At 34.4% G+C, this 14,845-nt stretch overlaps 1 protein-coding gene and 1 pseudogene across 1 annotated transcript; one reads left to right on the top strand and one right to left on the bottom strand.

Annotated features, from left to right (window-relative positions):
- The first annotated feature begins 1,433 nt into the window (after positions 1-1,433).
- On the top strand, positions 1,434-4,468 carry LOC131594057 (uncharacterized). Its single transcript, XM_058866212.1, has 4 exons — positions 1,434-1,705; positions 1,772-1,945; positions 2,027-2,136; positions 4,350-4,468. The coding sequence occupies exons 1-4, from the start codon at positions 1,434-1,436 to the stop codon at positions 4,466-4,468; spliced, it is 675 nt and encodes a 224-aa protein (XP_058722195.1).
- A 7,181-nt stretch (positions 4,469-11,649) lies between these two features.
- On the bottom strand, positions 11,650-13,968 carry LOC131622155 (GDSL esterase/lipase At5g45670-like; annotated as a pseudogene).
- Between the last annotated feature and the right edge of the window lie 877 nt (positions 13,969-14,845).

Here is a 14,845-nt window from a genome sequence, read left to right as displayed (position 1 = left end):
TATATAGTTGGTTAATATTTTTTTAATGAAATCTTATGTCATATATATATATATATATATATATATATATATATATATATATATATATATATATATATATATATATATATATATATATATATATGCACCAAAAGAATAATTTTGTGTAAAAAAAAATACTACAATAGCATTTTGTATAGAGAGTGCTATTAATGAAACATACTATAATAGCAGTTTTATTGAAAAGCTCTATCAAAGACGTGTCTTATAATAGCATTTTGTTTGAAAGTGCTATCAAAATCATAGCAAAATGCGTATTATAAAACCCAATATGTCTATTTCTGTAGCGCTTTTCAAAAAATACTATTAAATACTTGTACTATAATAGCGCTTTTTGGAAAAACGCTATTAATCACCAGTACTATAATAGCTCTTTTAAAGTGCTATCAAACAAAAATATTTACAATAGCAGCGTGTTTAATAGCGCTTTTAAGCGCTATCAAAAACAAAAAACGTTATTAAATAGCTTGTTTGTAGTAGTGTAGCCTGAAAATGGCAACGACTATTAGCCTGAAAAATGCAATGACTATTAGCCTGAAAATGAAAACGACGATGGCCCAAGTGGCAATGTTTGAGACGGGAGTTTTACTCCAAATTGTACCACATGCATGTGCATAATGTCAAGTAGCATTTTGAATTTTTGTGATTATGAAGTGATTGTTATCATGCGTGGACAACATAATTGTGAAATTGGATATGTTATTGTGAATAGTTAATAACATTGTTGTTGTGATGATAGTTGTTCAGAGATGATAAGTGGTGAACGATGTATGATCTTTTCTTTGCTATAAGTATTATCTTACGTTCCTTTATACTATTTGATATCTCACCCCTTATGTTTGAATGTTACCCTTTGTTGGTAACGTGCAGGTATCCTTGTGGAGTATCCGTTTACCTTTGTAGCTCGAGTCGGTGTCTATTACTCTGATACGTAGCACTCGGGGGATTTGTCGCTTGCTTTACCTTATGTTGTTATGTTTTAGTTGGATTTTGATATCGTTGTTTGGAGACAAGTTGTCTAGTTATTGTCATGTTGACACAAATGCTATAACTTGAAGTCTATAAGTTTTGTGAATTTCACTGCGACGTTTAGAAGATATTTTGATTTTGAAAGACTATTGGATTATGATTCCTCAGTTGATTGTGTTATGTATCTTAATTAATGAGCTTGTATGGGATTTTGTTTAAGTTGAAAATATGACGCCTCAAATGTGTTATTGTCTTTGAGATGTTGCACTCTGATTTCTTATTAAATTACGGGGTATATTTGGGGTGACATTAGTGGTAACAGAGCAGGTCGGTCCGTCCGGCCAAGTGTCGTGTCGTAGTGTAGTCTAATAATCGAGTATTATTATTTTGTGCTGATTGCTTTCGCGTTGTAGTGAAGAGTTGTGATGGCTGGAAGGAATGATGCTGCAATTGATGCTTCTTTGGAAGCAATGGCTCAGGCTTTGGAACATCATCTGAACATTGGTGAGAACGCTGCGTCTCGCAATTTGGCTACCTTCAAAAGAGAGAATCCACCTGTCTTGAAGGGCACTCATGATCCTGATGGCGCATTGACATGGCTAAAGGTGATTGAGAGAATCTTCCGTGTGATGGATTGTACTCCGGATCAGAAGGTTAAGTATGGGACTCATATGCTAGCAGTCGAGGCTGATGACTGGTGGCTAGAGACTCGTTAGAGGTTGGAGGTTAATGGCGAGGAAGTCACTTGGGTTGTGTTCCATAGGGAATTCTCGAGGAAGTACTTTCCTGAGGATGTTCGTGGAAAGAAGGAAATCGAGTTCCTTGAGTTGAGACAAGGGAATAAGTCAGTTGTTGAGTATGCTTCTATGTTTGGAGAGTTGGCTAAGTTCTACCAACATTATGATGGACCAACTGGTGAATTTTCGAAGTGCATCAAGTTTGAGAATGAATTGCGCCCGAAAATCAAGAAGGAGATTAGTTATTAGAAGATTCGTGTCTTTTTCAAATTGGTTGATAGTTGTCGAATCTCGGAGGAAGACAATAATGCTCATTATCAGGTTATTAGTGAGAAACAGGGGAAGAGTCAACAAGGTCGTGGCAAGCCTTATGATGCTCCTGTTGGAAAGGGTAAGTAGAAAGCTACTGAGGGTAAGAGAACTAGTAGTGGAGATGCTCCTGTTGGTATTGTGCGCTTCAAGTGTGGCAAAGCTGGTCACATGAGCACTATGAGTACTGCTGGTACCAAGAGGTGTTTCCGTTGTGGTAAGATTGGACATGAGGCGCCTGAATGCAAGCATAAGGGAGATGGTTTGTTTCAACTGTTGTGAAGAGTGGCACATTGGGAGTAAGTTTCAGAAACCCAAGAAGGAGCAAGCTAGTTGGAAGGTGTTCACGTTGTCGGGAACTAAGACCACTAGTGAAGATGCACTCATCATAGGTACATTTTTCATTAATAGCATCCCTTTAATTACTATTATTGATACTGGTGCTACTAATTGCTTTATCTCTGCTGATTGTGTTGAAAGATTGTGTTGAAAGATGGTGTTTTCATTGAATCGTAAGTTATATGTTCATTCATAAGCTTATAAGCATTGAGTGACAGTGTTTTGGAAGTGTGTCTTCTAATATTTTGTAAATGATCATCAAGATTGTGTTTGAGAGGGGTTGAGGAGGGCCTTATACCTAGACGAGTCTTAGGTATAAGTATAGCACGAGTAGTGATTAAGCGAGAAGGCTATAAACGAAAGGTTGTTTATATGTGAACTAAAGGTTGTTTGCATAGTACTTCAAATTGATATTATCATAGTGGACTTATCCTTGGCTTGGTAGCCCCCATAGTAGGTATTGCTGGTATCAAACTAGGTGAACAATTACTTGTGTTATTTAAGTTTCTACACTGCACTTTTATGTACCTTCTCATTGGGTGTTGTTTATAGATGATTTTCTCGACATCTCTTAGGATATCTAAAATATAAACACCTTAATTTCAATAGGTATCCAAGCAGGCATCCTGCTCCGACTCAGGGTGAGATTCAAGGAAGTTACTTTCTGGTACAATGGACAAGGAAGGAGGAGGGTTCTTAAATATACCACCTATGCTTGATGGAACCAATTATGACTATTAGAAAGCTCGCACGTTGGATTTCATTAAGTCCATAGATGGCAAGGCCTGGAGAGCGATCGTCAAAGGTTGGAGTCCTCCTGTGGTTTAAGACAAGGACGGTAACATTACTACCAATGAGGAGGCGGACTGGGATGAAGAAGATGATAAATACGCTCTAGGTAACACAAAAGCATTGAATTCCCTATTCAATGGAGTGGACAAGAATATCTTCAAACTGATAAGTTGATGTACTATTGCCATAGATGCATGGGAAGTCTTAAAAATACACATGAAGGAACCTTTAAGGTAAAGATGTCAAGACTTCAACTTCTTACCACTAAGTTTAAGAACTTAAGAATGAAAGAAGATGAGATTATTCATGACATTCACATGAATATTATGGAAATTTCCAATGCCTTTGGTGCACTTGGACAGAAGATGTCTAATGCCAAGCTGGTTAGAAAAATTATGAATCTCTACCTAAGAGGTTTGACATGAAGGTCACTGCTATTGAGGAAGTCCAAGATATAAACACCATGAAGGTTGACGATCTTATGTGATCTCTTCAAACCTTTGAGTTGGGACTTCATGAAAAGTATGAGAAGAAACAGGGGATAACCATTGTATCCAATGCTGAAAGTTCCGAAGACAAAGGTGAAGATCTATCTGAAGACCTTGTGCTACTTGGTAGACAATTCAATAAGGTGTTTAAAAAGATAAACTAGAAGTCGAGACCAAATGTCAAGAACAAGTCTCTCGACAACCACAAAAATTATGATGCTGATAAAAAGTTTAAGACTGAAGAGAATCCTATCAAGGAAAAGGAGTCCAGTGTCATGAGTGTGAAAGGTATGGACACATAAATGCTGATTGTCCTACTTACCTCAAGAGGCATAAGAAAGGGATGGCTCTATCATGGTCAAAAGATAAGTCTGAAAGCGACTCTAAAACTACCAAACATGTCACTACCCTATCTAGAGTTTGTGATGAAAAATCAGACTATGAAGAGCTTGATTTTAAAGAACTCTCCACAACATACAAGGGATTGTGCCAGAAGTGTGAAAGATGATCAACAAGTTGATGATCAGAATAGGGTTATTGCAGAGCTCTAGAATGAGAAGGGTAAGCAACTATCTACCATCTTTGAACTAAAAGGGGGACGTTATATTGCTCAATTCAAAATTGGACAATATGACTAAGTCTGTTAGAATCCTTAACTGTAGCTCTAATGTGCTAGACAAGATTCTTCAAATTGGAAAGAATGCTGGTAATAGTAAAGGCATTGGGTATATTCATCCAGGAAAGGCCAAGAACAATGTGACAGAAGTGAAATTTGTTCCAGCTGGAGGAAAATAGAAGATGTTAGATCAAAGGCTCCGACATGCACAAAGACATTAGAAGAATTTCTCAAGAAATAAGGATCTAAGATGCCATTATTTTTGAAGATTTGGTCATATAAAATCCTTCTGTTTCATATTGCATGGCTATCCCAGGATGGTTTTGTTAGTGCTTTTATTGGCTGTTTGGCATCTATGTTTGGCTAAAACATAATAGCAGTAAAACATAATACGATGTGTAATCTTGCAAATATAAAAAGAACAAAACAGGTACATGCAAGAAGTTATATGGAATGTCATGACATCAACTCATGACATCGGGCTTGCAGAACTGGAAGGAAGATTCAGTTTGTTACTCAACAGATACAGGATATTCGTGGAATATTTTGTAATCCTATGTGGCGCAAATTTAAAGGTCAAGAATATTGAAGAATCAAATCAGAAGATTGAAGATTTAAGAAGAATCAGATTAGAAGATTGAAGATTCAGGAAGAATCTGATCAGAAGATTGAAGATTCAGCAGTTTTTAATTTAGGGGATAAATTAGGAAACTCGTGATTAAAAAGACCTTGATTGTAGCACAAGATTTCTGCAGATTTGTAACAGCAAGGATTGCTGTGATTTGTAAGCCCAAGTCCAATTGGGAATAAGTTATAAATAGAAACCTTTGTAACCTAGTTTTATATAGAAACCCTTGTTTAGAAAAGATGTAATCAATGGGTTTCTATAGGTAGACCACCCAGGTTGTGGGATGACTGTCATGTCCTTCTCGAAACCTGTAGGTAAGAGAAGTGATTGTTCTCACTCGAAACCTGTACGTAAGAGTTGAGTATTGTGTTCTTGATTGAAACTGTGAAGCAAGATCAAGTTATTGTTCATTGTTAATTGTGTAAATAGTTGTTGCAGGGTTGTAACAGTTAGGTATCAATAGGGAGTGAGCAGAGGATCTCTTGTCTTGGATGGATGTCTGAGATAAAGGTTGCATTGGGTAGTGACTAGGTAAACCAGAGGTTGTTTATCTGTAAACATGAGGTTGTTTACATAAAATAGTACTACTGATAGTGAAATCTTCTTCCTGGCTTGGTAGCCCCCAGTGTAGGTAGTTAGACCGAATTGGGTTAACAATTTACTGTGTTATTTATCTTCTGCATTATGTTGTTTATTCAGTCATGGATATTATGACATCATGTATAAAATTAGGTTCAGAAGTGTTAGCTATTCCTTTACAGAACCATGTAAAATCTACAATCTGGGTATCTTGACTAAACATATGTCATCCCAGGTCTCATTGACTCCTTCTTAGGGGTAATTAAAATTTGGGGGATCTTCTGTTCTACCTCTGCAACATTAATAACAGATCAGATGTCTTGACATCGTGAATGGTATCCTGAGTGTGTCATACCAAAATTTTAGGTTTCACAACCCAGAAAGGAATAGACTAGTGTTAAAGCAAGGAAGAAGTGGATTCCCAAAAAGGATGTGAATACCCTCCTAGCTCACACTTCTGTCAGAGCCACAACTAGAAAAAACTAATATTTTGATAGTGGGTGCTTTAAACACATGACAAGTATCCATATATTCTTGGTAAACATCAAGCCGCGTTCTACAAGGTATATCACTTTTGGAGATGGATTAAAAGGTGAAATAAAAGGTGTGGTTAAGCTGGACCATGCAGGATAGCCAGGTCTTGACAATGTTTTTCTTGTTAAGTGGCTAACTACTAAGATGATTAGTATTAGTCAACTATGTGACCAAGGTTTAAAAGTTAACTTTAACAAGTCGGAATGCCTTGTAACAAATGATGGAGGTGAGGTTATCATGAAGGGAATCATATCAAAATATAATTGTTACTTATGGAGTCCTCGAAAAACTGAATGGTTCTCTACCTATTTGATGTCAAATAAGGATGAAGCTAACCTATGGCCTCAAAAAATTGGGCATCTACACTTAAAAGGTATGAAGAAGGTCTTATCAAGTGAAGCTGCCAGAGGTGTTTCCCAATTAAAGATTGATGAAGAAAATATTTATGGTTAATGTCAAATTAAGAAGCAAACAAGGATGTCTCGTAATCATCTTCAACATCTTACTACCATGTTTAAGGTCCTTGAGCTACTTCACATGGACTTAATGGGACCAATGCAAGTTGTAAGTCTTGGAGGAAAGAAATATGCTCATGTAGTTGTTGATGACTTCTTAAGATTCACTTGGGTGAGTTTCATCAGAGAGAAGTCTGATGTCTTTGAAATCTTCAAAGAACTGGGTCAAAGGCTCCAAAGAGAGAAAGGATGCAATATGGTCAGAATCAGAAGTGACCATGGGAAGGAATTTGAGAATAGAAAATTTAAAGAATTATGTTCTGCTAAAGGTATTAGTCATGAGTTCTCATCACCCATCATTCCTCAATAAAACGGGGTGGTGGAACGCAAAAATAGGACTATCCAAGAATGTGCAACGGTCATGCTTCATGCTAAGAAACACCCATATTATTTCTAGGTTGAAGCTATGAACAGTGCATGTAATATCCACAATAGAGTAACTATCTGATATGGAACTTCGGCTACTCTCTATGAACAGTGGAAAGGAAAGAAACCAACTGTGAAATATTTCCATGTTTTTGGAAGTAAATGTTACATTCTTGATGATCAAGACTAGAGAAGGAAAATGGACCCTAAAAATGATGAGGGAATATTTATGGGACACTCTACCAACAATAGAGCATATATAGTGTTCAATACAAGAACAAAGGTGATGATGAAGTCCATAAATATGGTGGTTGATGACTCACCTAAAGAAGTTGATGTCGTAGATGATGTTGAAACAATGCTGAGACATCTTCTCCTACAGAGAATTTTGAAACATCCCATCCTCTAATTGGTAATGGCGGTGACTCCAATGTAAATGTTGAACCACATACATTAAGATAGCTGATAAAGGACCCTCTATCAGGATTTAGAAAGATCATCCTAAGAAGCATATCATAAGAGATATGAATAAAGGGGTAACCACCAGGTTAAGCGAAGTTGTGTCAAACTCCTTCTTTGTTTCAAAAGTTGAACCAAAGAATTTCAAGGAAGTCCTGACTGAGAGTTCTGGATTATTGTTATGCAAGAATGTCATACCCCAAAATTTGCCCACACTTTTCAAAAATCTGAAGCTATTTCAAAATTTGGGTTTTATAAAAATTTAGGGTTCATTTACATTGATATCCTATTTTTATAAATATTCAATTTAATGTCTATTTTAAAATATAACCATTTACTCTTAAATTATTATATTTTAATAAATAGAAGAATGCTTGCATATGCTTCATACACTTTCGATTGGCTTTTTATTTCAAACAAATAACATAACTTAGTTGGTTAGGAAGTAAGGCTTGCACACAAAAGGTAACGGGTTCAATTCCCGCTTGGTGCATTTCCATCTTTTTAAACTATTTTTGATCCTTTTTTGCACTTGGACGCACCTGGACACAAGTACGTCCAGGTTCTTAATCTTGAGGACCAAGAAGGTCCATGGGCCTTTGGGTTGAATCTTTTCCTTTTTAGGATTGTTTTGACCTAATAATTGAATCAAGCTCTCCTCTTCAAATGAATGATGTGAGTAAATTATAATAAATTATTGGAGACCCTTGAACTACGATTTGAGCCATGGGATCTTGTCCTTGTCAAAAGTCAACTTTCTAGGTGAATTAGGTCAAAAACCCTAATTGTGGACGAGATGAATTTGGGAGTTGTTGAGCTTGAATTGAAATACATCTTGCATTAGATATTGATGTGGGAATTATTTGAAGATGCTTGAGCTCTTTGAATCATTCTTTGAAGCTTTATGAGTCTTCCCAAGTGAAAGCCATGATAGGCTCAAAACCATAATCTGGTGCCTTGATGGACTTGAGGATTGATGCTTTGAGATTGGACATCAAGTGTAAATTCATGGAGAATTTTGAGCTCTCTGATTATGTTGAGGATCAATTTCAAATATTGATTGATCCTTTTCCTGAAATTCCTGGCTCGAAACCCTAATCTAAGTACTTGGTGAACAAGTGACTCCTCTAGATATCTGTTTTGAGATGATGGAGTAGTTGAGATGTTATATGATGTAACATCTCATGGAGGTCTAGAGTTAGGGTATGACAACATGCTTAAATCGAATTTCGGATCACAAATTACATGTTATGAAATAAACGAGACAACAACACACATGAAGAAACGCATACGAAATCGCACTGAAATAGAAATTTAACAACACGATTTGTCATTAAACGCATAAACAAGTATAAGCAACCAACAAGTGAATTTCCAAAAGTAAACTATGGAACATTTCCAATTCCGGGAAGAAATGACATCATGCATTAAATTCCACCAAATTCGACATTAAATACCGCAAATTAGTGCATAAAAGCATGTAACGGTTCAAGTTAAATCGACATCAAAGCGCAAGCATATTGCAAACAGAAATTTCTCATGAAAAGTACCGTTTCGAGCACATAAATCACATAATTATGGAATTTTCATACATTCAACAATTGTCAATCGGAATAAAAAATTATCAACGAAATAGTACTCAACAAAGCAATTAGCAATCGAAATTCAAGATTATCAACATTTAACCAAATACAGATTTTTACAACATTATTGCTTCAAGAATCAATTAAGTGCATAATTAAAAAAAATCGGCAATTTGATTCAACATCAATTCAATAACTCATGTTCGCATTCAAAGAATCAAGCATAACCTAATCATCAACACTTCAACTCAATCATCATGAACAACAATTATTAGCATCAATATTTGAAATCAAGCATAAAAAATTATTCTCCCTCAACAATTTATGCTCAAGAATCAACAACAATATCTCAAGAATCAACCACGATTAAGTTCAATAATTATCATTCACAATTTAATTCAAGTAAACGTTCAAGCAATTAACAAAATTGAAGCACCAAGGAACTTCCAGTCGAAAGTTATGAATTTTGCACACGCCGTAAAACTAACTTTTGATCCAAAAATATCTCAAAACTGCGGAAACTCTTGATTTCTTATGCGTTTCAAAGTACACCGGAGTGAGAGGTCACTTTCTATGATAAGGGTTTGATCGGTCCCTGATGAGAGGGCTTGAGAAAAACTGCGGACTATTCATTTCACTATATCTAATTCAAGTAACCTGAGCTCTCACTTCACTATATCGACTGACAGAAGATTCATTTCTCCTGTAGCTTTTGAAAGAGGGAACCTTGATCCCTTGATTTTGGAGCCAATGACATGTATCTATGTATATGGTCTAATGCAAAGCGTATGTCAATTAGAAAAGATAGGAGGACAAATTTAGGAATGCAACGTTTAGTTTATTTCAATATTTAATTTTTAATTTTTTTTTTTGTAATTTATTATGAAAATAAAACGATTGGAGGATGAGGAGATAAAAGAGAGAAAATTTTGGAATGTAAATTGTAACTAGTATACGAAAGCATAAGAAAGAGGTGATATTTCTCATGGCGACCTTGTTTGGATGAAAAACAATGAAGATAAGGACTTATTCCGTACGATAATATAGGTCACAAATTCATAAGGTTTGTTGGTAGTAGAATTTTTTATCCTAGTCAAATAAAATAGAAACCTTAATATAAATAAAGAAGATAAAAAGTATTGATTACATTTCATGCGGTATGTGAAAGATCTTTGCGAAAGTTCTCATGTAACAATATTTGTGAAAGTTTTGTCTCTCAAAAATAATAAAATAGTTGCAACTTTTTAAAGGATATGTTTTGGACAAAAGTATTGTAAGTGTTCAACAACTGAATTTTATTACACATAAAAACTTATAGATGTCTGTTTAAGAATTTACACTTTTAAGTTTTTTGTCTAAGTTTATTAATCATTTATACATGCTTTTTAGTTTTGTTTAATATAGGTCGTGTTCAAGATAGCCATCTTCAAACGGAGCCTTCACGGTGTCTAGTGTGTCGCACTTGGTCTCAAATCCAAAGGAGCTAGCTTGGCCAACTTCAATTACCAAGTTGTTGGAAGTCATTTGGAAGACCAGCATTCCGGAAAAGATCATGATTTTTGCGTGGAGATTCTTCATCAATAGGTTACCTCTAAAAGACCAACTCGTCAATAGAGGTGTGCCTTCTCTTTATTCCATAGATTGCCTTTTTTGTTCAAATCATCCGGAAACTTTGGATCATCTTTTTTTCCATTGCCATGCCACAAAGGCGATGTGGAATAGAATTTATATGTGGTTGGGGCATGTTTTGAAGCTTTCTCTAGAGGAGTTCAAGGGTTTTGGGAGCATCCAAGAAAAGGTGAAAAACATTAACATTAAAGTTATTCTAAATTCAATTTGGATAGCCTTAATTTGGTGTACTTGGAATATGAGAAATACAATGATTTTTGATGACGGCACCTTTAGCTTCGACGAGGTGATATCAAACATTATGTTTTTTTCATGGAGATGGGCTAGTAACAAGGAACTTCCTAGTAGGATAAATTTCTATGATTGGTATAAATTTCCATTACTTTGTAACAAAACTTTCTAGTGTATCTTCGATGTAAGGGTTGCACCCCTAGTGCGATATCTTATATTCAATTGCTTATTAAAAAAAAATATTCGGTGATGTTTTAAAATTCTATTGATTAAAATGAAGGTTAGTTAGGTAACAAATAATACGAATTAATTGTACACACATTCCATTCCATGACACGCTTCTTTGCTTCACCTATGAAACCATATTGAAATCCCATTACTAATTGAGGTAAATGGTAATATCACTTATTCGTAGTAATATCGGTAACAAGGATACAATCAAACTTACTGGTGGCCTCACCGTTAAGTTGGAATTAGGAAAAATTTATTTATAAAAGAAAGGGTATAGTAACTTAATTTTAAAAAATTATTATACCGAATAAATTTAGTTACTATATTAATTAACATGTTTCTTTTAAGATATGTCAAAAAAGAGAAGCCAATGGTATAATTTTATTTCAACTTGTTTTGTACAGTCATATTCAACCATTTTTTCAATTATGATAAAACAAAATAAAATTGAACACAAATCTTTATTAAAGATAAAAACAATATTACAATGAAACGGAAATAATTCCAACATCAAAACACTCCATCAAGACAACATTAAGGACTAGGACATCAACCCTAATCTTTTTTAGGCAATATTGATTGAAAACAAACACGACTGCTTATTGTTCACACACGAAATTATATAAAGATGCAATTCAAACTAAGTCTCCTTTCCATTAATGAACTGAGCAAGTTTGTTGATATCCATTGGATAAGTCACATCTGGATAAGAACTGCTATCATACGAAGCTAATGCAACAAGGTTGTTCACGGCTTCTGTGGGGTGAATTCCATCAAAATAAACATATTCATTCCTATCGGTGCATGGTATTGAATCAGGAAAACAAAATCCATTATCCTTCGTCGGACAACATGAAGCATTTGTAACAGTAAAACCTAAAACACAAACGATCATTGGCATTATTGATAATATTTAAGAATCAAAATCATAGATATTTTCATTTGTTTCATTATTAATATTAAAATATAAAATGAAAATAATTAAAATGTTTACCAACTGAGCTGTCTAGGGTGATTGCAGTGGTATTTATGAAGATAGTTTTGGAAAAAATACGCAAGGCATTGAATTCATCCACAAGAGATCTAAGCTTTTGACTAAATATTAATGCAGCAGCATTCTGTTCTTCAACACATGATCCATTAAGTTTCCCCTCATTAGCAATCTCAAGCGGAGCGCAACCTATGTTATCTAACCCAACTAGCACGAGTTTACTTGCCCAAGTCTTATGCAAAACCTGTCCACCAAAAATACCAATTTATTAGAAACATTTAAATTATCATTGGCAGTTTTATATCATTGAATTTTATATACAATTTTAGTACATATACCTGTAGGTAAACGGATAATTCGACGATAAGAGCTTGAGCATATTGTTCAAGGGTATAGATGCTACTTGTTGGATAGAGATCTGGTTGAAAATAATTTAGGGCATAATCGTTGGTGCCTATATAAACATAATACAAGCACTTTGACAAATGATTTTGGGCTTGTCGCAAACCGCCAAGCTTGGCGACAATTCTGGACACTGTGATTATGTGATTTTGTAACTGTAATCCCAATGCGATATTATTAATCTACATAAAAATTGCAATACACTACATTAGTGACATTCATTATCTTTGAAAATATGAATATGTTATCAAAACATAATAATCATAAAACATACCAAACACCAATATAAACCCTTAATAGTAATACAATATAAACACTTACCATATTTTTTTTTTTTAAAGGCAAGAGAAAGATGTATATTAATAAGAGGGAGAACTAAGGGTTCTCCAACCTATTTACAAAAGGGCCACAAAGCCAAAACCCCACAAAAAGAAAATTACAAACCAATTAAAATTATGAGAGAAATAGTATGGGATCTCTACTAAACTCATAAAAAGAATAATTGGCATGGGTAATTTTCCCACAAAAAGACCACTTCCAAACTAAAGTCTTAATATTCCAAACTATATCATTGAAATTCCATCCCTCCTCCCGAAAGCAAACACCATTCCTAACACCCCATAAAGACCAATTAGTCGCTAGCCACACAACATCAAGTTTGCCTTCCTTCACCTTATGAGATCGAAAAAAATGATGCCAATCCATAAAATTAGGAAGACACTCTTCTTCCTTTCCATCCACTTTACCCAACCAAAGAGCTATTTCATTCCAAATCTCTTTAACCACTTTACAACCAAAAAAGAAATGGTTACTATTTTCAACCTCAATATCACACAAAGTACAACGGGAATTCTCAAAAGATAAAGGAATACCTCTACGGACCAAAAACACTTACCATATTTAATAAAAAAAATTTTACAAAACAGAAAAATGATGAACAAATATAATATTTTATTTAAATTTACTATGAATAATAAATACCACTCTCATTTATATATAAAGATGAACCATGAAATACCGCTGTTTTTTTTCCTGTTTCGTAACGAATTCCAGCTGAACTAGATGCATAGTTGACACCTTTGAGTATATCATAGCCAGTAGTATTTGCAAAAGGAGGGATGAATTTCTTAAATCCAAGTAGTTCTCCTACATCAATTAACAGCAAACGTTAGCTTGTCTTGATTCAAAATAAAATTATATACGCCATTTATGTCAATTGTTCTTAATAGTGCAGATAATTGTTACCAATTATGTCAACTTTGGTTCTTCCATTGGTAGCTCTTCCGGTTGGTCCTGTTGGAAAGTCGATACCGAATGGCAAATAATTGGCCTTTGCAGTGGTTTTAATATAGTTGTTGTTTCCACTGTCAGAGAAGGAGTCTCCAAATATGAATAGGCAAGGCACTTGAGATGAATCAACACAATGCTGCATGTTGCATGCAGCCAAGAAAACAAGATACAAACCAAACCATGTTTTAGTCTCGCAAGCCATTTCTCTACGTAGAAAAATAAGTATGAAATAGGAAAATGAGAAATGGCAAGTGTGTATTGATCTCACAAAATGTAGGGTATATATAGGAAAATTGGTATATGATATTACAATTATAATACCAATTATTTGTTTTTTTCTTAATGAGAACAAATTGAAGTGTCCCAATTTTTTAAAAGCATTTTAACAGAACTAAAGACTATTCAATGTTTGGGGAGAGAAATCCACAAATTTTTTCTCCTAATTGTTAAAAAATTGGAATTTAAATCCTTACGACTTATGTCACCATGTAATTGAAAAAATTTGTTTCCAGGTTATTTCACACAGTGAATAAATGCAAGTTGCAAATGTGAAAATCAATAATTTATGAGATGTGAATTTAAAATTTTAGAAGTAATGAAATAGTAAATTTTTTTTATTTAGTAAAATACTAGAATTTTAATAAAATATTATTTTTTAAAGCCACTTAAAAGTGTGTATTATTGTTTGGATGATAATAACATATGGAATATAAAATAAACCCAATTTAAAGTTTGTAAATACAATAGTAAATAAAACCATAAATAAATTATTAAATTATTTAAAAAATTATGAATAAAGTAGTAATTAAAGGGAAAAAACATTTGGCGGGTGCTATCCTGCCGACTCGCTAGAAAACGAGGTGAACTTGAATTTTGACCTCTCACTTCTAAGTAGGTCCGTCAGGTCCGTCCTACCACATCCCGATTTTGGACAGATTTAAATGAATAGGCCTAAATGGGACGTAATAGAGTTTGACATAACTCATCCTTACAAAATCTATTGGTAAGGTGAAGAGTGTCACTCTATATAATCTCTTTCAATGTTCTATCTCTAATCAATGTGGGACTTGACTTTAGAATTTTCCTAATATACCCCCTCAGACCCAACATTCTTTTTG

Source organism: Vicia villosa, linkage group LG1, assembly GCF_029867415.1.
Source record: "Vicia villosa cultivar HV-30 ecotype Madison, WI linkage group LG1, Vvil1.0, whole genome shotgun sequence".
Taxonomy (NCBI): domain Eukaryota; kingdom Viridiplantae; phylum Streptophyta; class Magnoliopsida; order Fabales; family Fabaceae; genus Vicia; species Vicia villosa.
This window is presented reverse-complemented; position numbering and strand designations above follow the sequence as displayed.

What these genes read in the sequence shown, in the direction of transcription:
- LOC131594057 (XM_058866212.1), top strand. Translation starts at nt 1,434, where the DNA reads ATGGCTGGAAGGAATGATGCTGCAATTGATGCTTCTTTGGAAGCAATG. An exon ending in GCAGTCGAGGCTGATGACTG is followed by an intron (nt 1,706 to 1,771) that starts GTGGCTAGAGAC and finishes TGTGTTCCATAG; the next exon opens with GGAATTCTCGAGGAAGTACT. An exon ending in TGATGCTCCTGTTGGAAAGG is followed by an intron (nt 2,137 to 4,349) that starts GTAAGTAGAAAG and finishes CTAATGTGCTAG; the next exon opens with ACAAGATTCTTCAAATTGGA.